The sequence below is a fragment of the Botrytis porri genome, assembly GCF_014898465.1.
Source record: "Botrytis porri strain MUCL 3234 chromosome Unknown BPOR_011, whole genome shotgun sequence".
In the NCBI taxonomy this organism is placed as follows: domain Eukaryota; kingdom Fungi; phylum Ascomycota; class Leotiomycetes; order Helotiales; family Sclerotiniaceae; genus Botrytis; species Botrytis porri.
In genome coordinates, this window is record NW_024066085.1 from 856,739 (window position 1) to 877,336 (window position 20,598).

The 20,598-nt window shown below is 42.5% G+C and overlaps 6 protein-coding genes across 6 annotated transcripts; 3 read left to right on the plus strand and 3 right to left on the minus strand.

The window, feature by feature from the left end:
* Positions 1-776: 776 nt before the first annotated feature.
* On the minus strand, positions 777-3,414 carry EAF01_008294 (uncharacterized protein; the record flags this gene model as incomplete). The annotated part of the gene is made up of 3 exons (XM_038916550.1): positions 777-1,430; positions 1,489-3,165; positions 3,214-3,414. 3 exons carry the CDS (start codon positions 3,412-3,414, stop codon positions 777-779), a joined length of 2,532 nt encoding a protein of 843 aa, XP_038767912.1.
* Positions 3,415-3,695: 281 nt separating this feature from the next.
* EAF01_008295 (uncharacterized protein) lies at positions 3,696-5,005 on the plus strand (the record flags this gene model as incomplete). The annotated part of the gene is made up of 3 exons (XM_038916551.1): positions 3,696-3,902; positions 3,965-4,174; positions 4,229-5,005. The coding sequence occupies 3 exons, from the start codon at positions 3,696-3,698 to the stop codon at positions 5,003-5,005; spliced, it is 1,194 nt and encodes a 397-aa protein (XP_038767913.1).
* Positions 5,006-6,401: 1,396 nt separating this feature from the next.
* EAF01_008296 (uncharacterized protein) lies at positions 6,402-9,945 on the plus strand (the record flags this gene model as incomplete). The annotated part of the gene is made up of 2 exons (XM_038916552.1): positions 6,402-8,494; positions 8,544-9,945. 2 exons carry the CDS (start codon positions 6,402-6,404, stop codon positions 9,943-9,945), a joined length of 3,495 nt encoding a protein of 1,164 aa, XP_038767914.1.
* A 557-nt stretch (positions 9,946-10,502) lies between these two features.
* On the minus strand, positions 10,503-11,566 carry EAF01_008297 (uncharacterized protein; the record flags this gene model as incomplete). The annotated part of the gene is made up of 3 exons (XM_038916553.1): positions 10,503-11,201; positions 11,259-11,324; positions 11,393-11,566. 3 exons carry the CDS (start codon positions 11,564-11,566, stop codon positions 10,503-10,505), a joined length of 939 nt encoding a protein of 312 aa, XP_038767915.1.
* A 2,870-nt stretch (positions 11,567-14,436) lies between these two features.
* On the plus strand, positions 14,437-14,997 carry EAF01_008298 (uncharacterized protein; the record flags this gene model as incomplete). The annotated part of the gene is made up of 2 exons (XM_038916554.1): positions 14,437-14,661; positions 14,707-14,997. 2 exons carry the CDS (start codon positions 14,437-14,439, stop codon positions 14,995-14,997), a joined length of 516 nt encoding a protein of 171 aa, XP_038767916.1.
* A 2,814-nt stretch (positions 14,998-17,811) lies between these two features.
* On the minus strand, positions 17,812-19,532 carry EAF01_008299 (uncharacterized protein; the record flags this gene model as incomplete). The annotated part of the gene is made up of 3 exons (XM_038916555.1): positions 17,812-18,605; positions 18,679-19,039; positions 19,509-19,532. 3 exons carry the CDS (start codon positions 19,530-19,532, stop codon positions 17,812-17,814), a joined length of 1,179 nt encoding a protein of 392 aa, XP_038767917.1.
* Between the last annotated feature and the right edge of the window lie 1,066 nt (positions 19,533-20,598).

Here is a 20,598-nt window from a genome sequence, read left to right on the forward strand (position 1 = left end):
CTAATGCAAGGCTTCTGAGTCAAAAATTCTCTTCCAGTACTTGGGCACCTTTCCATTTTAGATAGGTTAAAAATTTTCTCATGCTTTGCTGTCTTCTTATGAAAGGTCTAGTTAGTCTAGAAGCTAGTCGATCCAATACCATATCACCAGCAGATTGATCAACCCCATCTTGTTGGCATTGCGTTCTTCGCTTCTCCACATACAATTGATAAGGCTTCATAATTCCTGCCTAGGCGAGCTAGGGTTCTTCTCATAGTGGTTGATAAGACAAGTCATGCATACACACACCGTAGAAATATCTTCATAAAAGAATAACGAAGAGTGTTGTGTTGTTGCGGATGCTTATGACGGTGGATCGTACCCAAGCGAGTACGCGAGGTACCCCACGTTTAACAGACAACATCAAAATGACCAATGAGATCAATACGTTGTACTTATATTTCTACGTACAATCTGGGCTTGAATTCACCTGAACAATGGCCGAATCTAGACACTTGCTGATTATTGGATGTGAATCTGAATGTTTCCGGTCGAATAGACGCTATTCCAAATACTCTCTATATCTATAGACGAGACTGAGATTACAGGAGCATCCAGGCTTAAGCGATCACTCAATCGTCGAACTCAAATCCAGACCTTAGAGAGTGCCATGAAGGTATCTGCTCCTGGTCGGCTATTGTGAGGACCACTTTTAAGCTCCTTGGATATTTAAATCATTCCCTATCCTACAATTCGTGCAAATGCACTTGTGATACCTTCATAAACCCATTACTTATTTAGTCCTCATCCATCTCCAGCAGCAATCTTTCCTCACCCAACTCCCTGATCTTTTCTCCTAAAATCGTCCTATCGTATTTGTCTGCTACTTTCCCTGCTGCCTCGATAAATTTACCTGTCCTATCCTTCATCAATTGCACCATCTCCAATGCCCTCATGCCTCTTTCCTCGCCTTCTATACATTCCGCCATCATCATCCTCAAAAGTGTCTTGTCAATTTCGACATCCATGGTCAACAACTCTTCCCGTTCTGCCCTTGTGCTTGCAGTGGATTTGACAAGATCTGACTTTAATATTGAAAGAATGCTCTTGAGAGCAAATTCTGCCTCTAGTTTTTTCATTTCATCTGCACCAATCTCATCATCATCATCGTCCCCATTATTAGGCTTTGACTGAGATGATATGGGTATCTGGAAATCAAACTCTGAGAGCAGCGGACGAGGAAAGTAAGGATATTTGTCGTCACCTTTCAAGATGATGCAATGGAATTTGTTGTCTGATACCGCCACGGGAAAATATGTTTCTGTTTTACGCCCACTTGCGAGACGAGAGAGAAGTTTGGTATCAAGAAGAGGAACCCAGCTTGCCTGTGATGGCTCACGCCAGTGGACAAGAGTTAGTAATGTTCCGGTAGAGTCGTAAATACATGGATCCTGAACATTTCAGTCAGTGAAGTGAATATAATTATCTTAATGCAAAATCTGTGCTTACCCCATTGTCCGAAAAGAAAACACTTTTGACTGTCTCGCCATCTGGCAAGGCTACGACATCTTCATTTTGGCAAATTTCATCCCTTTTGATGTTTTGTATGGTATACAGTAGCTTAGTATTACCATCCGCACCTACGGGACCATTCCCCAAAGTAAGAACATAGTCCCTCCAACTCGCGCAGGTAACCATAGGACTGCTCTTTTGCCTATATACTCTGAACGGTATTCCGAAAAGTGTATATATGCGTACGTAATTTTTGGTGGTAGTTACTGTGACAAAAGAATCGCTAAGTGCAATGGCACTCACTTCCTCATCTTTAGGAAGCTCTGTTTGCCATTCCACACGATTTGTACCACTAGTCCAGGATTCATGAGGGCGATATAATATCGTTGCTGGATGGCCATTGCCGAGAGGACAAGAGTAAAGAGAGCCATTCTCGTTCAGACAGGCTTTATCATACAGTAAATGATCTGTAAATCGAAAATCGCGGTAGGTTTCGCGATCGTAGAATTCTGCGCTGATTTGATGATAATCACCCTGGTCAATCGTCCAGATAAACCCAATAAGATTGAGACAAAGATACTTTCGGTCTCCCCGCCAGGGAGTACTACCTGGCTGAAATGACTCGTGATATTGTGGCTCCCATGATTGTGCATGTCTCTTATTCCTAGAGACCCCGTAAGAATCCACATCGTCTGCAGGTCTCTTACCATTACCATTCAACCCGAGTGCGTAACCAGCGCCATCATCATCGATAACAAAGTCATCTTCATCCCCCATGACATCAGAGCCTAGGATGTCATCCAAACTGTCGGGGGAGCCACGCCGGGCGCCTCGAAGGGGCATATCTTTTGTGCCATTTGTGTTAGGTTGTCGTGCATTATTTGATATTTCTGACAAGGGATCATGTACAAAAGGGGCTGGTTGGCGTCCTAATTTGACTAGATGAGCATGCTCACTGGGTACAAAATCTTGAAATATATAAACTTCTCCATCCGAATTCGTGAAAGAGAGCAGGTTATCTGTGGGATGCCAGGCTAAATCCATAACATTTGCATGGTCATAAGTAGCGATGATCTTTTGTGTTTTGGTCTCCCAAAGTAATATTTTTTTATCTTTTCCAGCCGATGCAAGCATTGCTCCGTTTGGCGACCAAGCTAATGCTGTGATATCTCCGGTATGACCATCTGCGAAGATACGCTGTTTCTCCCAGTCATTCTTGGACATGACTTGAATATCTCTTGTTGAGGTCGGCGCAGCGAATGCTCTGCCATCCGGATGCCATGCGACTTTTGAACTTATCTCATCATCCGTCTCAACGGCCCTAATAATTCCATCGATTGTCCTCACAAGCTCAGGATCCTCGTTTAACAACGAATAAACGTATATCATACCGTCCGTACATGATAGAGTTATAAAGTTATTGCTTGGATCGAAGGATACGTGCTTCACAGGCTTCTGCTGATCTCTGAGGTACATTGTATGGTTTACATCGTTTGTATTCACGATTTTGACGGTCAGTTCATCACTGGCAACGGCACACCATTTACCGTTCGGTGATATCGCAATGTCTCGGACCGGCAACGAACAGCGCATAAGGAATTTGTCGAATGACATCGTATCGAGGGAATATTTGCTAACAGTTCCATCTTCAGAACCCGCAACGAAAAAGTCATTCTTGAAGCTTAATTAGCATATATTCTTCACGGGGTTTCGGAGCCCTACTGTTGAATCAACTGCCATATTCTGCTCTTGACAGTCATCAATATTCGTAGGTTCTCCATCGGACCCAGTCTTGTATACTCTAATTGTATTATTTGAACCGATTGTGACCAATTTTGTTCCATTTGGGGTATACGATAGATACGTTGGCCCAGAAGTATGAGCCGGCCTGGGTCGTAGGTTAATCTGGGTTGTGGAAGCCATCTTAATTGAGTTGTCGCAGGCAAGATAGATTTCAGAACATTTGTTATGGATCAAAATGGGCCGCAATGAAGTTGTGAATATTGAATAGATTACGCGACTTGGATAAGGGAATCGCGTGTCAGCATAAATTCCACTTTACGCGTCGCTACCCCTGTAATTTAGGTATGTATGACTGAATTTCGAATGCCCATACCTATTGATGATGAACCCCCACTATTTTTGCTGTATCAATACAGACATATAGCATACAAACTTCTCCTTGATTATATTTTATATCAATCATGTCTCGATCAACAGATCCGGGTCATTTTTTCCAAACCGACGCATCTGAATCTACACGAGCACGCAGAGCTGCAAAGTCGGGCAACAAGAATGGAAACCCTATTGTTTTACAATCAAAGATTCTAAGCCTGATTTCAGACCCGTTTTCCTCCCAATGTATTTATATTGCGGAAAGTGCTGGCTGTGTACGAAAGGTCAATACTGAAGTAGGTACGATAATTATCTAAGGTTATGCCATATTCTAAGTATTTTCTAACCTCACTATTAGACTAGAGATACAAAAACAGTTTATCGAGGGCCAGCTGCGCCAGTTACTTCAGTAGCCATCGGAGGCCATGGTGGCAATACAGTTTATGCGGGATGTTGGGACAAACAAATTTGGAGTTGGGATAGGGAAAGTAAAGAACTGGGCAAGAAATTCAAGGGCCATTCAGACTTTGTCAAAGCAATTGTCTGCGTGAATATTGAGGGAACGGATGTAAGCTTCCTCGCCTTGATTGAGGTTAGGTGTGCGTACTGACACCCTTTCAAGTGTTTGATATCTGGTGGTGCTGATGCAAAAATCATGGTATGGAATACCGCCACTGGTGAACGATTGCATACCCTGCGAGATAAGAGTGAATCCATGATGGCAGTACAAGACCTAGCTCTAGACCCCGAAGATTCTACAAGCACCGAAGTTGTTCTCGTTTCTTCAAGTAGTGACCCCCATATTCGAAGATGGCGCATCAGCCTGTCATCTGCATCTCAAATACTTGACACTACCGAAGACGTTCCGGAACAGAGCAAGCCTACTAGAGATACGATCCTTGAGCACGAAACAAGCGTCTATCAAGTCATATTTGCTGGCGATGACGAAGAGACGGATTTGTGGACTGCAAGTGCCGATGGTACAGCTAAATGTTTATCAAGGACGAAGAATTGGAGCACAGAAGAAACGTACGAGCATGGAGACTATGTTCGTGCAGTAGCTGTCACTGATTCTTGGGTTGTGACTGCAGGTAGAGACGAAGATGTGAAAATCTGGGACAAGGCAACGGGGAAATTATGGCATATTTATGATGGCCATTATGAGGAAGTTACGGGTCTGGTGGTTCTTAAGGGCGAGAAGCAAGCCGTTAGTACCAGTATTGATGGTACCGTAAGAATTTGGGGACTCACTAAAGGGGAGCTCGAAAAGGCACGCCTCGAGAGCGAAGAGAATGCTAAAGGAGTCGTAAAGGAAGAGAAAGTCGGGCCTAAAAAGGGTCTAATGACTGCAGAAGAAGAAGCAGAGCTAGCAGAGCTATTAGACTCTGACGAGGACTAAATACAATTGAACGACCAAGTCAAATTTATCCGGTTAGTCGCTTGTTTAAAAAAAATCTCCGACTATATACTAAGTATTTCGGATAGCCAAGATCGGATGTCTCAAGTTCTGAAATCTCAGGCTATGTAATTTTTACTTTGGTGATACAAAGTGTATTTGGCAAGCTTGATAGCTAATTCTGTGTACTTTGATCCATATTGGTCAGCGAGCATATTGTTCCTCTACCACAATTGCAGTACCATCAGTACCTAGGCAATCATCATCGATTTTTCCTGGCATCAGGAGACAGCAGATGCAATGTTTCTTACTATCTGATGTGAAATAAATCATTTCGATATATCCAAAACTTCACACTATTGCATGATCATAGGGCTACACTTCCCCGTTAGCTATCTCATATCAACTTTACAATATTTTCTTTTTCACACTCCCCTGCGTCATAATATGCAAATAAGCTGTAAAACAGGTGGGCTACTGATGTACTCCGGATTTCTAATCCTTGCCCCTAGTCTCATTCTTTGAATCGATAAATAGTGTGAGACTGGACTCTTCCTCATTCAGTCAGTCAAATTGTAGCATTACTGGGGAGAACCTCCCCCAATTGAGCCAAGAAAACACTCGGTGTACGATTAGTGTCCTTTGCCCTTGTATTATGACCACTTAGACATTGACGCACGACCGAAAGTACCTCAGCAGAGTGAGTTAGTGAGGTACCTACCTAATAGGTGATAGGTAGTTTCTCGCTGTCTGTCCACTTTACTTTGTGTACCTGATGTGAAGCCCAAGTTGGATTGGAAGTCTGGATAGCAGTTGTCAGAAACCACACAGGGGATTGCAAATGATATATCAGTCACTAGGTAGTGAAAGTCCATCTGTATCGAATAAGCAAGCACAGCCGACGAAGATTTCGTGCGTGTAATATCCCACCAATACGGTCCGTTCCATCTAGTTTTGGTTGCGTGCCGATCCCATCTTTTAGCGCACGGAGTATTAGAAGCGATCTACCAATAATTAATGATTGGCCAATAACCATCCAAAATTTCAGGCTTTCAAACCTTAATCTACATCCTGGTGGAGATCAGTCGAGACTCAACTGGTACCAAAATGGAATCAAGATGGCTTCAAAGAGTCAAGAGGTATCTCCTCGGTATCACTTACGCCATTTAAACGCCGGACCCCTTATACTCTTGGTAGCGTGTGATTCCGTCCGGATGGTGGCAGTGGTAAGAGGTCTAGTGGCCTCCATGATCTCCGAATTCCAATTTATCACAGACTTTCATATCATTTTTTTTTTCCACCCGCTTAGCTGTCTCGTTTCCAACTCTTAACGGGGGAAATTGTGTACATCTCTTGTTCAATCGTGTCCATAAACTATTTGGTACTTCAGGTTTCCTGAATGAATGTGTGGCAACCATCATCCACGAAGGTGACCAATTCCAAGACTCATAATTCGATCTCCAAAATGACGCCAATAATCTCGGACGAGAACCTGAGTATTGGAAAGCTGGTTGCATTGGAGGGAAACATAAATACCATCACAACACAACTACGACTTCTCCCACACTCGCATATGATTCTCATCGTTGCGCCTCTCGATCATTATTTAAGTGAAGACTACAAACAAGAACCATTTGAAGCTCGAGCGTTTGTCCGTGATGTTTATATCGCTCTCGCACAACGAAACGAAGAAGCGAGGTCATTTCTACGATCATCACCTCAATCCAAATTGGTATTTCTGAATGGTGGTAGTGTTAGTGCTCGAGCAATATGCATTGCTAGAATCTCCCAAAGGCTCACGTATGGAAACTTCGCAGAAGCAGAGACTATCTTTCATAATATTGTCAAGGATGGAGTAGCAGGTCTTTTCAGAGATGTGAAGTCTTCAAATCTCGTTCCTGATCCAGGACCGGCAAAAGCAGCAGCGAGAACTCGCGCGAAGTTACCGAAGAGGTTGGATTTAAGAAGTACGAAAAGCGCAGCGACATTACGCACAAAGGACCTGCCAGGGCATGAGGACAATATTGAAGGGAAACGAATACATGGAGCCAATGGTCTGAGAAGTAGAGATGATAGTGGCCTTCAAATTATACATATTTCTGGAGAATCTAGAACAATTACACCAGAACCATCATCGTGGAAGTTCCAGAATGGTGATAATATCCGGACGACGATCCTTTCGATACCTCCTGAGCCCATGCTAAGTCAACCCAATAGAGCAGGCAGTCGACTTAGCCAGTACAGTGGCACATTCGGCCCTCAACCTCCATCAAGCTCGAAGCCTTCTTTTCCAGTGCCGAGAAGTAGATATTCAACGCAAGAAAATACGGACATTGACGAGGATGAGGATTACTTTGAATACATCTCACAAGACGACGAGACCTCATTTTCTACACCCAACGTTGTCTATGGTGAAGCATGTGTTGTGGATATGCAATCTGCTTTGCCAACACCTTCTACGCCTACGGGATGGCCTAAGTCGGCAGGGGATATGTTAGTGGACGACATCTTGGAAGATCTGAGGGAATTCAAACGTGCAGCATCAGCAAATGATCTTAGGAATACCTTAAATATATCGAGGAAAAGTTCCATTAGAGATTCAACTTTTAAGCAGTTGCCCAAAACGTCATTTGTAAAGGCCTCCAGAACTACGATCAGGAGCCCTTCGATTGCAAGCACTCCTATGTCAGGCAATTCGACGGGCTCAAGCTCAAAGAGTATACCCAGGATAACTAAGGGCAGTGGTTATAAGGTTAAGGAGGATTTCAGTTCAAATGGGCCGGTGTTCGATATCGTTGAGGATGTAGTAATTCATTTCACGGATAATTCGCCAAGAGAGATCATGCGATCGATATCAGAGTATAGAAGCGGCAATTTTCCAATCTCTCCACCGACTTTACCGCGACCATTACCCACGCCTCCCAGTACAGCGAATATGGCTGATGAAGGTTTGAATTCGAGACAGTTCACAAATCAAGAGATGGGTAAAAGCCATTGGGACTATCAACAGCGTGTCGAATCCGATCCATTCTTTTTGAGCGGGTCGCCTGTTCACGAGGAGATGGAGCAACGGAGGGCGTCAGAAAACGTTGACGTTGTGATCAACGAACCTCTACCAACGCCCGCATCAACTACGTTTCCTACTTACAAAAACAAGGTCGATGAGTTCTACGAATTTTCAGGCGCCTATACCAATAAGTCAATGGACATACAAAATGAATTCCGCTCCTTTTTAAATTTTCACTTCCCAAATGAGGCTGCAGCACTTAGCAAACATCAAAATTCGGTAATGTCTGGATTGGGTCCATTCTTAAAAGACATGTTTAGTAATGGTAATTCAACGTGTTACGAGGGACCCGCTGTTGATCAGATTCTTGCGGTTGGGTGCGAGAAGGGAATAAGTAATGTTTTATGTGCTCAACTACTTGGACAAGTTGAACAAATTGGTGTCAAGAAAAATGGCGAGAGCCGAAGTGGTAGAATAGATCTCAGGTATTTCGACTACCACCCTTGTGCCCTCTCATGAACTAACAAAAAGCAGATTTCTAATTGCAAGTGCCATGCAAACGTTCATGTCTCAACCACCTCCTGCGCGTAAAGGTTTAGATCCCATGAGCGATCCCAGATTGCTTGCCGATCTGATTGTTCCCCATCTCGAATTATATCTAGCTACGAACTCGCTCGTTCGATTCCTCGTTCTCAGTTTTCCATTTGATCAAATCGCAACCGTAATTGCTCTTCGCAGTCTCCTAGGCTCAGATCTTGTCAAAGTAGCTGGGGTTTTAGATACGCTTTCGTCCGATCCTCCTTCATTCGCCAAATCCTCTCTATCTCAATTTCATTCTTCGCATCGTTCATACGATTTCGCTATTTCTACGGCTCATCGACGTCCCGAGCTTTCAGATCGCAATGTCCTGAAATCCTCTTTCGACGTCTCCAAAGTAGCGGGTGCAGAAACAACACTTAATTGCCCTCCATCCTCCTACTCCCTCTTCTTCAAGGCAGACTATCATCTTCCTTCCACGGCCTCCTCCTTGGAGATACAAAATTTTCTAGACCTCATCCGGCAAAATATCGTTGAGAGATTATCCTGGTACAATGTCGAACAAGACTTTCCCCAACTCTCCCCAACATCCAGTTATACCGTCCTTACGCAAGACGCATCAACATCCACCTACGAAGAATTACCACGTGCAGATTCCAACACCCATATGCCCACATTAATCTTCCCCGAAGATTCTTATCGTACATCTTCCCTATACGACTCCCCCAGTGATTCCGAAATCGAGGTTCCACGTTCGCCAACGATACTATCTCCCTCATCTCCATACCCAAACAGCAATCGGCCAACGGGAAGAATACCATCGCTTGTGGGAGCAGATTCGACTTCTAGCGGGCATAGTGGTAGTGGTTCGACGATCCGTCATATCCCTATTGCGATTGAGCGACAATCCTTACTTTCCTCTGATCTCCATTCCCCTCTCCTAAAACTTTCTCTCTCACACTCGGAGTTTTCTCCTGATCCTCAATCCATCACCACGAACCAGATCAAAGAACCTCAACAACCCCATCAACAACAACACGACGACGAAGAAGACTTCGCATATGCCCTCCCCAACACCCCATCCTCTCCGCCATACCTCGATCATCCCCATTCCGCCCACCTTTCCATCGCCGATTCTCGCCTCTCTCTCGCGGACTCCCAACTCGACTACACGTACGAAGAAGACAGCGATGACGACGCCTACGATCGCATGGTCATGGGTTGTTATTCGCCCGTCGGCGCTCGGAGACGCAGCATGTTTTCTAATAATCATAATAATACTAGTGCTAATGCTCCATTCGGAGGCAGAAATGCGAGGGAAAGAGATGAGCTCGAGATGAGGGGATTGGTTCACAAGGGGAATAGTCGGAAGGCGTTGAAGTGGTTGGGTTTGGCTTGATTTGTTCGCTACTCTTCTTTGCTACATATTGTTTTGGAGTCGAGATGACTTTTTTGAATTTTTATGTATGATGTTGTATATTATTGTGTAATACTTGTTGTATATTTGGACATTCGAATTAATGTTTATGGCAAGTCTGTAGGAAAGGAAGGTGTATTGATGCTACATCTTATGGTAAATCACTATTATCATCGTCATTATCAGGAGAGCAGAGCCTGTATAATGGATTGCACATCATCGAATTCAACCCCACAAGTGAGCCACTCAGGAAATCAAGAGTGTTGTAAAGTAATTTGATTGATTATTATCCTCTACACTGCAGCTATACTACAAGAGGATTTCCCCTGCTCAAATGCCAAATGCCGAATGCCCTCCGAATAATAAAAGAAAAAAGCCAGTAATAGCCCCCCCTTTCCATCTCATAACTCATTTCTTTCATTATCTGGCACCTGCCTCCTATCATTCATGTCAATAGTCACAATTTATTTGATCTCCGTGCTACATCATTGTCGCATCATTCGCGACTAGCATCGTACAGGTTAAAATACAGAGGAGATTTAAGCACCCTCATCGTCATCAATGCGGATGGCACCCTCGCTGGCCAAACCATGGCTCCACCATCCCTCAACGGAAGTAGAAGAACTGCCGTCATGAGCGAACAAGAGCCAAAGACCAAAGACAGGCTTGGCCAAGACATCAAGGACAGCATAAGCAATAATCTCGGCATCAACCGACCAAGTGCGGGATCCGTCACCAATACCCCAGACGATTGGGTAAAGGGTCCAGATGATCAAAGTGTAACCTGCAATAGCAGCGAAGAGCCTCGAGGTCTTAGCATCCTTGCTTGAAACGGCACGACGTCCAGGTATGACAAGTTGATAGATGATGACCAAGAATGCGACGCATCCCATAGCATACCATCCCCACTTGGCAGCTCCATCGTTGTGATAGGCAGCAAAGAGACCAGTCAAAACCATGACGAGATCAGCAACGATGGTAACCAAGATGTTGGCACCATTGAGACCAGCAAGGAATGAAAGATCGAGGAGGAGAAGAGGAGTAGTCACACTCCAATCAACATAACGAGCCCAGAAAACTTGTCTGTAGACATGCTCAACAGTATCTGGTGTGTGCTTGTGAACTTCCCGTAGAACAATGTGTGTAAGAGAGTTTCCATCACCAATTGCCATTGCATAGTATGAGAGGGTGGCGAAAAGAGTGATGAATGCAGTAAGGACGTGGAAGAGGCGTTTTTGCTACAACACGACAGATTAGTAAAAATGATTGATTGCTGGAATCTGCGAGACACTTACAACTGGTACTCTCCAAGCCAAGTAGAAAAAGGTAAGGGTTGAGAGGAACATGATCACAAAGACAACCTAATAAAGTGATACCAATTAGCCAACAATGCTGCATACACTGGAATCATTTGATTGAGAAAACTTACCCATAATGTTGTCTGACCTGATTGACCAGCAACTTCATAAGTTGGAACATTAGGAACGACTGTTGGAATGGGGGCGACCGAGGAAGTAGCAGTCGCGGTGCTTGTTGGGACTGGGAGAAGAGAAGTGGTTTTCTTCATAATGTCCATCTCGAGGACTTGCATTGGATCAATCATGATGATTGAAGATTGATAGAATACTTGAATCTCTCGTGTGTGTGTGTATGTATGTATGTATGAATGGATGGATGGATTAAACTCCAAGAGTTAAATTGTATTGTGTTGTTGATGGAGATTGAAGAGGTGAAGAGACGAAGACGATTCGAATCCTTTTAAGAGGTTGGGAGAAAGAGATCGAATGACGAAGCTTGGAAGGAAAGAGGAGTAAGTAGGTAGTCGGTTCCTACTATTGCAGGCAAATAATAAGCTCTAGTTTTCTAGTTACCTACCTAGCAAGCGATCTAGAATATACCCCATTTGGGTTTGAGCATTGATTATTATAGTTTATTATAGTTTATTATAGTTAGATGATGCTTTGTGATTGGTTGATGAGGGGTGAGGGGTGAGGGGTGAAGGGTGAAGGGTGAAGGGTGAAGGAGGAGGGAGGGAGCATATCGAAAAGTACGATGCAGAATCCAGATTCACTTCACGCTCGATAGGACTACATCGTCCAATTCATTCAAATCAGGGAAAGAGCGGAACCAGAGCCAGCCAGAACCTAGTATCTAGCTTCCCTGATCAATTTATTATATTGGGATCAAGGAGCTGTGTGTGTGTGTGTGTGTGGGTGTGTGTGTGTGCATGTGCATGTGCATATATTTCAAAGGTAGCTATAAGAAGATGCCATCAGAAGAAAATGTGTGCTAGATACCTTTCAGCCCCTACCAAACCGTTTCGTCTCAGCCATGCAAATGAATGTAGAATGTCATCGTCGCATTCCTTTTGCCTCTCTTCTGCATCTTTCTTTGGATACATCTCTCTCTTGATAACATCTTCCATTCACACATTAGAATTGCTAATGGGAATGTTCGGAAGATACCTTGGTAGGTGTGCTCAGAAGGGAATCGCCAGATCGAGAGCTTGCCGCTTCAAACCCGTTCCTTTTTCTCTGGGGGTACAATATATACGAATGTAAGAAAACAAAACAAGGATGGTGATGACGTATTGATGTCATCGAATCATCGGAACATACATGGGAAGTGAGGAGTGAGGAGTGAATGGGGAATGGTGAAAGGTCTTTGTTGTTTGATTGGTTCATGGAGCTTGCTAAGTGTGTAAGGTCAAAGCTCTTCTTGGAAAGCTTTGAGACATTTGATCTGTTGTGCGTTGTGAGATGAGTGAGATGAGTGAGATGAGTGAAGTGAAGTAAAGTAAAGTAAAGGTGAAGTTTGAATTTCTAGGTAAGTGAAAAGGTACGATGGCCTACTTGGTCACATTGATACACCAAGGGATTTAGAACTATCTAGGTAATATTTCTATCAACCTGTGTAATACCGAAATTCATGATATGCATGTGCTACTTACATAATACATTACACAAGGATCAGCTCTTTATGCTTTTTTTCCTTTCCCCAGAATCATCACTCACACATCACTCACATCTCTTACATCTATCACCTCTCACATCTTTCACATCTTTCACATCTTTCACACCTCTCACACCTCACACCTCTCACACATCTCACACATCTCTCACCTCACACCTCTTACACATCTTTCACACTTCGCTTCCTTTTGACCATGGCAAATCGAACTTTCCCATGGAGGATCGGGAGGGTCTCATTAACTTCACCTTCGCATACAAGGCGGAGTATGGTTGCTTACATCACCTGACTGGGCATCTTTGATCCTCCGATCAAGTTTTATTGATTGATTTCTTTATTTACATCATACAATAAGTTATTTATTCCAGCTAGCTACCTAGGTAGGCAGTAGCAAGTTTTATATGCGCGGCCGGAGTACTAGCTCCGATCGTAACTTGGTCTTTGGTTTCAGAACGGATATCCCCGGTCCAACATATATTTAGGTAGTACTCGAGTAGGTAGGTAATTATTAATATCAAGTGCTTTGTGCGCTAATAAATATAACTATCAAAAGAATAACCTGCAAATCTTCCTGAGATGGATGTTTCCTGCCTCCAACTTTCTTCTCTTTGCAACCACTTGCATCCAATGCAAGATTACACTTGTTATTTGGTACACAATCATTCAAAGGAAGAAATTGAAGTATCAGGTATATCAAAATACGCTTTGCTCGGTCGCACATCATTTCTTTTTTAATTTGCTTTCCGCAAGCCATAGCTCGACGTCGAACAACCAGTCCCCTTCGTGGAGGATTCAACTGTGCGTGGGCTTGAGTGACTGATTGCATTGTGTGAGGTGAGCTGAAGTCACACCTGTTGCGACCATTTCTTGGTGCTGTTCTTCTCTCTCCAGATTCGGATTTATCATTATGCTGCCTGGCAACTCACCATCTCGGAGTCAGTACTCTCAACTCTGAATGAGAAATGTCAACTGTTCAATTCCAATTCTCACATTTGAGGAATCAATCGAATCGATCGAATCTAGAATCCTCAATCTTCATGCTTTCGTATTGGATTGTATCAATTTCAAGTTGAAATGTACTTCGGTGCTCTCCACGCGGTATCGGTATATGCATGTGTGGCATGTTATAAGGCTTGGGAGTACATGAGATTGTTACAGCACATGATCAATGATTTCGCAATTCCAGCTTCCTAGTGCAACGCACAAATGTCTATTCACATACACATATCACATGAATTTATCAAAATCTTCTTGCATAAACATTGACTTTATTGCGTCTGAGGGTGGTTGATTTCAAAGCTGTAATATTCTCTATAATACATTACACTGCCCGTCTCTTCTCTTCGAATTCCCCTACTATGTATTTCTAGGGGAACTCTAAAGTTCTCAATTCTTTGATATTTGAATCTCCTGAGCACTGAGATTTCGACACTATCGGTAAAGCACCTTTAAATCACAAATCAGTATTATGTTCCTCTTAAATATACCAAGATCCCAAAGTGCATGGAGATTTTCGAATCAGTTGAAGCCTTTAAGAACGATGTGGGCATATACCAACTTGGTCACCTGAAACTTCCCATACACTCCCCATACGCAAAAGATCAAATTCACCAGGCAAGATGCCTCGACCGCTTCCCAGGTTGCAAGAATCTTGATATCAGCAACATCTATGAACTGAAACCATTGAGTGCAAAAGATGAAGGTCCTCAAACAAATCCCGCCTGGGCAGTACTTATTCTACAAGAATCCTACATCAATATACCAAATTCTTAGGCATACGAGGATCCAGACCTCGAACTACAAATTACTCACGAGGCGGATATACACGAACGCCTCAAACATCGTCCACAACCAATCGTTTTCTCATACAAAGGATACTCAATGCCATCGGATGATCATCGGGTATTTCCAAACGATATGGATCAACACATCAACAAAAAATCAATCCATGTCATTTTAGCAAACGAATTGCTTCTTTATGGCCGCCTAGCATTTGATGATTCTACAAAACAATCTTTGCATGGAACACTCGGGGTATTATCCATCTTAGCTCATTGGGCATAGCTCACAACGAAATCAATTCCACAAACATCAAGCTCGAAGAGATTCTCACATCAGTTATAATCGATTTCGATAGTTACAGGATGATTAGAGAGTCAATTCTAAGAGGACAAGAATACATGGATGGCGTGATTCCGATGTAAGAGCTACGAGGGAAAAGAGTGATCTGGATTCCTAGAGAGAATTGCAAACTTGACCGATGGTAAGATTTCCTAAGGAATTTGTGTAAAAAAGGGTTTTAGGTGAATACAAAGAACTGCTTAATCTGAGTCGAATAGATAGAAGATCTAAGGAGTTTCTTTCAAATGGAGTGCTGGGAATGAGTGGATAGATATATTCATGGCTCTTTACTTGAGCTTTATCTTTTGAGAGATGTAGAGAAGGGGTTGGGAATTCATGCGAGAAGTCATCGTTTTTATTGTATAGGTAGAAAATTTACGTATACACGAATTAATTAATTCATGCCTCTTCTTCTTCTTCTTCTTGAAGTTTGAGAAGTTTGAGAAAATGAGAAAATGAGAAAATGAGATAGTTACCCCCTTTTAAGGAATCTTGAGAATGATGGATGGTGGGTTTGTGTGGTATGTAATTTGTGGTGTGTGGTATGTGGTGTGTGGTATCTTGTATGGTAGTTATGGATAGGATATTGAATATTGATATTGAATGAGAGAATGGGAGGATGGCAGGAGATAGTGTATACTGTTAGTTCTAAGTTATAAGTTTAGTTATCTATCTATATAATATACCTATATCTAGTTCTAACATAAAAGATTACTTCTTCTTACTAGATGTTCTTTCAGTGGAAGTGAGGATAGAGGCTCGAGAGGAAGAGGGTATGTGTATGTGTGCATACAGGTATGTCTAGATCCGAGATTTGAAACTGATGTATCTAGATTCTAGATATGAACTGGATAGATTCGCAGAGAGTTTCGAGATGAGATACAAGATTGGAATATTCTAATATAGTTTCTTTCACTTGTAATACTCAATGCTATTTAAACAATTTAGTTTATATATTCTATTGACCCCTATCCCGAATCTCCCATCTCTCATTTCTCCTCTGTATAATCATGGTTGAATCGGTCGAATGGGATGAACCTGGAGTCTTGAATCTGAGCTCCCATCTCTACTTTCAGAACCTGTATATCTGGAAGCCAGAAACCAGAAAACGAGCATCGGAAATCTGTTTATCAGATGTTATGATGAGGTCTACTAGATGTTCTACGTAATTAAGTTTCTTTGATTTGAATATTAAGCATATCTAGATACCTACCGGTATATAATATATTAATAGTATTTTCGCATTCGTTTCTATACTGGTTAGTACTCATCTTTATTATCTCTATAGGTATTTATATTCATCTTTATACTTATCTTTATACTTATCTTTATACACCTATCTTTATATACCTATTTTATATACCTATTTTTATATACCTATTTTTATATACCTATTTTATATACCTATTTTTATATACTTATTTTTATATATCTATTTTATATATCTATTTTATATATCTATTTTTTATACCTATCTATTTTTATATCCTATCTCTATTTATATACCTATCTTTATATTCAATATTATATCTATATTCATCTTTATACATTCATTACTCCCACTAAAAAGCAATAGAACAAATAAGAAAGAGGAGATGATAATAAAGGGAAGAAAAAGAAGGAGAATCAGTTATTATATTCTAACTTTCAGCTAATTGTTATCTATCTATGATTCCTCAATATACTTAATTACAAATCATCTCTCACTCTCTCTCTCTCTCTCTCTCTCTCTAACATACACACTCTTCACAATCACGCATTGCGCAATCAAAAAAATGCGAGAAAGAAGGATTACTCAAGAGAGGGTTTCTTTTTCTTTTCATTTCAACTCATTTTGATGCATTTGAGATTTGCTTGGATGGATGGGTGGTATACACTGTATCTCATCTCATCTACATCTACATCTACATCTATTCATCCTATAAACTCAATCCTATCTTCTTTCATTATACTACCATTACTCCTCCACTCTCATATTCTCCTCATCTCGTTTCATCATCTTTCATTATCCTCTCTTATCTCATCATCTCATCTTCTTTCATTTTCTCCCATTTTCTATTATCATCTTTTCTGTTTTCCTCTCCTCCTACATAAACCCATCTACCCACCTACCTATCTAATATCCATTATCTACTCCTCTTTCTCCTTTTTCCTCTTCCTCTCTCATTTCACATCCACATTCACATCCACAATCATCAACATCCATCCCATCCCATGCAAATAAGTAAAACCAGATTACACCAAAACCAGAATACATCAAAAGCAGAATACATCAAATTAAATCAAATCAAATTAAATTAAATTAATATTCCACACCTTTCTCACTCATCCCATGTAACGTTTTTAATATCCAATCCTATCCTATCCTATCCTATCCCATCCCATCCATCCATCCCCTGCCCACCAATCCCACCCCCAAAGTGCAGTACAGTGCAGCGCAAATAACAACAACAAAAAACTCCTTTTATGCATCGCAAGTAGCGATTAATTTAGCAAACAAACCAGCCACCATCCCTGCCTGCCTGGTAAATAACAAATCTCGCCTCCCTTATGTACCTGTGTATGCACTTCTTCGCTTGTTTCGTTTCAATTTTCTCCTGGTCTTTCTTTTAGTATGCAGCCACTCCATTTTTCCATCCAGTTATCCATTCCCACATCCTCTATTCTTCCATTCTTCATATCCAAGATTAGAATCAGAACATATATATCACAACCTCCCATCCCATTCCCATCTCCACCTCCACTTTCACTTTCACCCTACACCTCGCGATCCAACAATCCCCCCAACATCTCCAACGCCCTCTCACTCCCCCCACCACTCAACACCACTGCACCCGCCCGCGCCGTACTCAAATACGACAGTTCCCTTCCAAACATACATCCTCCCTCTTCATCCGGCCGATCATTCATGCGCATCTCATCGACCAGTTTCCCCGCAACGCCACACACAATCCCCGTACTTTCCAATGGTAAATCCACCAGATCGAGGAAAATCGGCACGAGATCCCCGTCTGTATCTCCTTGGATTGAGTTTCCAAAGAGAGGAAGCAGAGATTTATCGAGGAGGAGAGAAGAACCTTCTTCGAGAGAGATGGTGAGGGAGAGGAAAGTAGGTTGGTGGAGTAGCGCGGAGATGATGGAGATGTAGAGACGGGTGTTGAGTTTATCGAGGGGAGAAGAAGTATGCGTACCATTTCCATTACCGTTTGACATGGGACGATCTTCAATTTCGCGGTCGCGACCGGAACATTGGATGAGGTGGAGGCCGGGCTGTACGAAGGGTTTCACATTTCTCCTTTTGAGATGTTTGAAGGTGCGGGCTTGGAGTTCGGCGATATTGGAGGGGGGAGGAGTGGATGGCGGGTTGGAATTGGAACTTGGGCCTCGGGAGTGAGATGTTGGGGTTGGGACCACGTAGGCGGATTCTTCTTCGGAGAATTCGAATCCCCGGGAGAGAAGGGTTTGCCCAACTTTGTGGCGGTCTTTGGAGGGGACGAGGATGAAATCTGTAAAGTAGGTTGTGATGAAGAAAATGGGGACGCCGGCCATGGCTATTGATGGTATATTAGTATTTAGATGGGGTCAAGTATTTGGCGAGAGAATGAATAAGTGACATGGACTTACCGAGAGGAGAGGTAAGATCCATGACCCTTTGACCTGCATCAGTACCAGTACTGTCTACAGAGAAAACGATATAGCTATCCGTTGACACTTGAACCTGATTGTTTTCATCCTTAGGCAAAGTATCGATAATTGGTTGAAAGACACTTTCCGCCCAAGACTTATGACAAACAACTGAGCATTCGATTGGTGTTACACTAATATTGAGAAAACCATGTTCTTGATCAAACACTAGACTTTCTTCATCATCTTCATTCTCGGCTGCTGGGTCTGCTTCCTTATATGGTAGCAGAACTCTCAGGATTGGCTGCAACAGCAAAGAGTATAGAGGTAGTGGTATATGAATCAGGCTGAATTCGCCTTTCTGGTATAGATTAGTAATTGTTTGAAAAGTATGTGGATTACTTGGAGTGTCATTTTCATAGATTTTGAACAATTCCATGATAGCTACATTGACAAGAAGATGTAGATGGGAAGGAATGAAAGCGAGAACAATATTTATGTGAGAGCTTTGTTATTGTCTGAAGTTAATCTCGAACCTGATATCGGGACGAAGCTATTCTCAATCTTTGAGAGAGAAAGAGAGAGAGAGAGAGAGAGAGAGAGAGAGAGAGAGAGAGAAATAGCAACCACTCTCACCTCCCATCTCATGTGAATTTGAAAACGGGTGATGGTGGGTCTCGACTAAAGTACATCATAGCTTTGCATCGAGACACCATTCAGATGTATCCATCCTCCAGCGCCCCTATACAAGCGACAACCCGACAATAACATGCTAATTCCCACTCTCTGATGACTTTCCAATAACCGATTGAAGAAAAAAATTGACTCACAATAAATGATATTTGAGCATTCATAATGCTTTTCGTTTCTCTAGTTTTTGGCTTTCCTGCCGTTGGTATAATGCTAGGGATTTATGCAAGCCGACCCTCCTAGGCTACAGTACCTTGCAGCCACCCGAAGCAAGAGAACCAAAGCAAGACAACAAGACTTGGAAGTTTCGAATTTCTGAAAGAAACGTCTTCTTCAATCGAGGAAGTTTGTTTCGAATGGGCGAGGCTTCAAGTCAATTGGTTGATGTATTTGATGTTGGAAATTGAATGAAGAGAATATGTTCCGAGATGAAAATGAGATGATCAAAGGAGGCGCTTTCTCCAAAACACCAATCAACAGCGGGGTAATCTCTTCGAATCAATTGAGAAAGGGTCAGCAACTCAGATGATCCATCCACACACGCATCCCACTTCTTATATCGACGAAATCCCACGCGCAATAAGACAAATGCAAAACCTTTGTCTCAATTCAGCTGACGGTTGTCCAAAACCCAAAGTGTGAATTTCTCTGTTTGGGGGGTTGTTGGAGGGTTTTATTCTTTTCACAAAAAGATGGTAGTTATTCAGAGTCTCCAGGGTAGTATTGAGAGTGCTTAACTGGAAGCTCTACCTCCTGCATAAGCCACGAACGAAGCAACAAATGACAATGTGGGGGTACCTTCGGGCGATATAAATTTTGTTGTGAAGTGGTTCTTCTGCCCTTTTGCACTTTTTTAGCTGCAGAATTCCTGCAATCAACCGACCCAAAGGAAAGAGGGGCGGTTCAATATACAACACGAAACGTGGATTGGATTGGGTTGGATGGATGATAGGTGTGATGGGTATGAGTATGGTTGGTAGGTAGAGAAAAGTCCCAATCTTGCTTGCATACGTAGAGGGGCGGGGACTTGAAAGATGCTTTCCCGAGCGGAGAGTTTTCTTTGAACTGTACAAAGGTGGTATGAGGTCTAGGTGTATGAGATGTGCTAGGTATGTGAGGTGATGGTGTGTGGACGGTTGTATCCCAAGGGTATATGGGTAAGGTACTGACTGATGTGTGGGTTCTACAACGTCTTCCTTGGGTACTTTTGGTGTAACCGTGTTCCGCGGA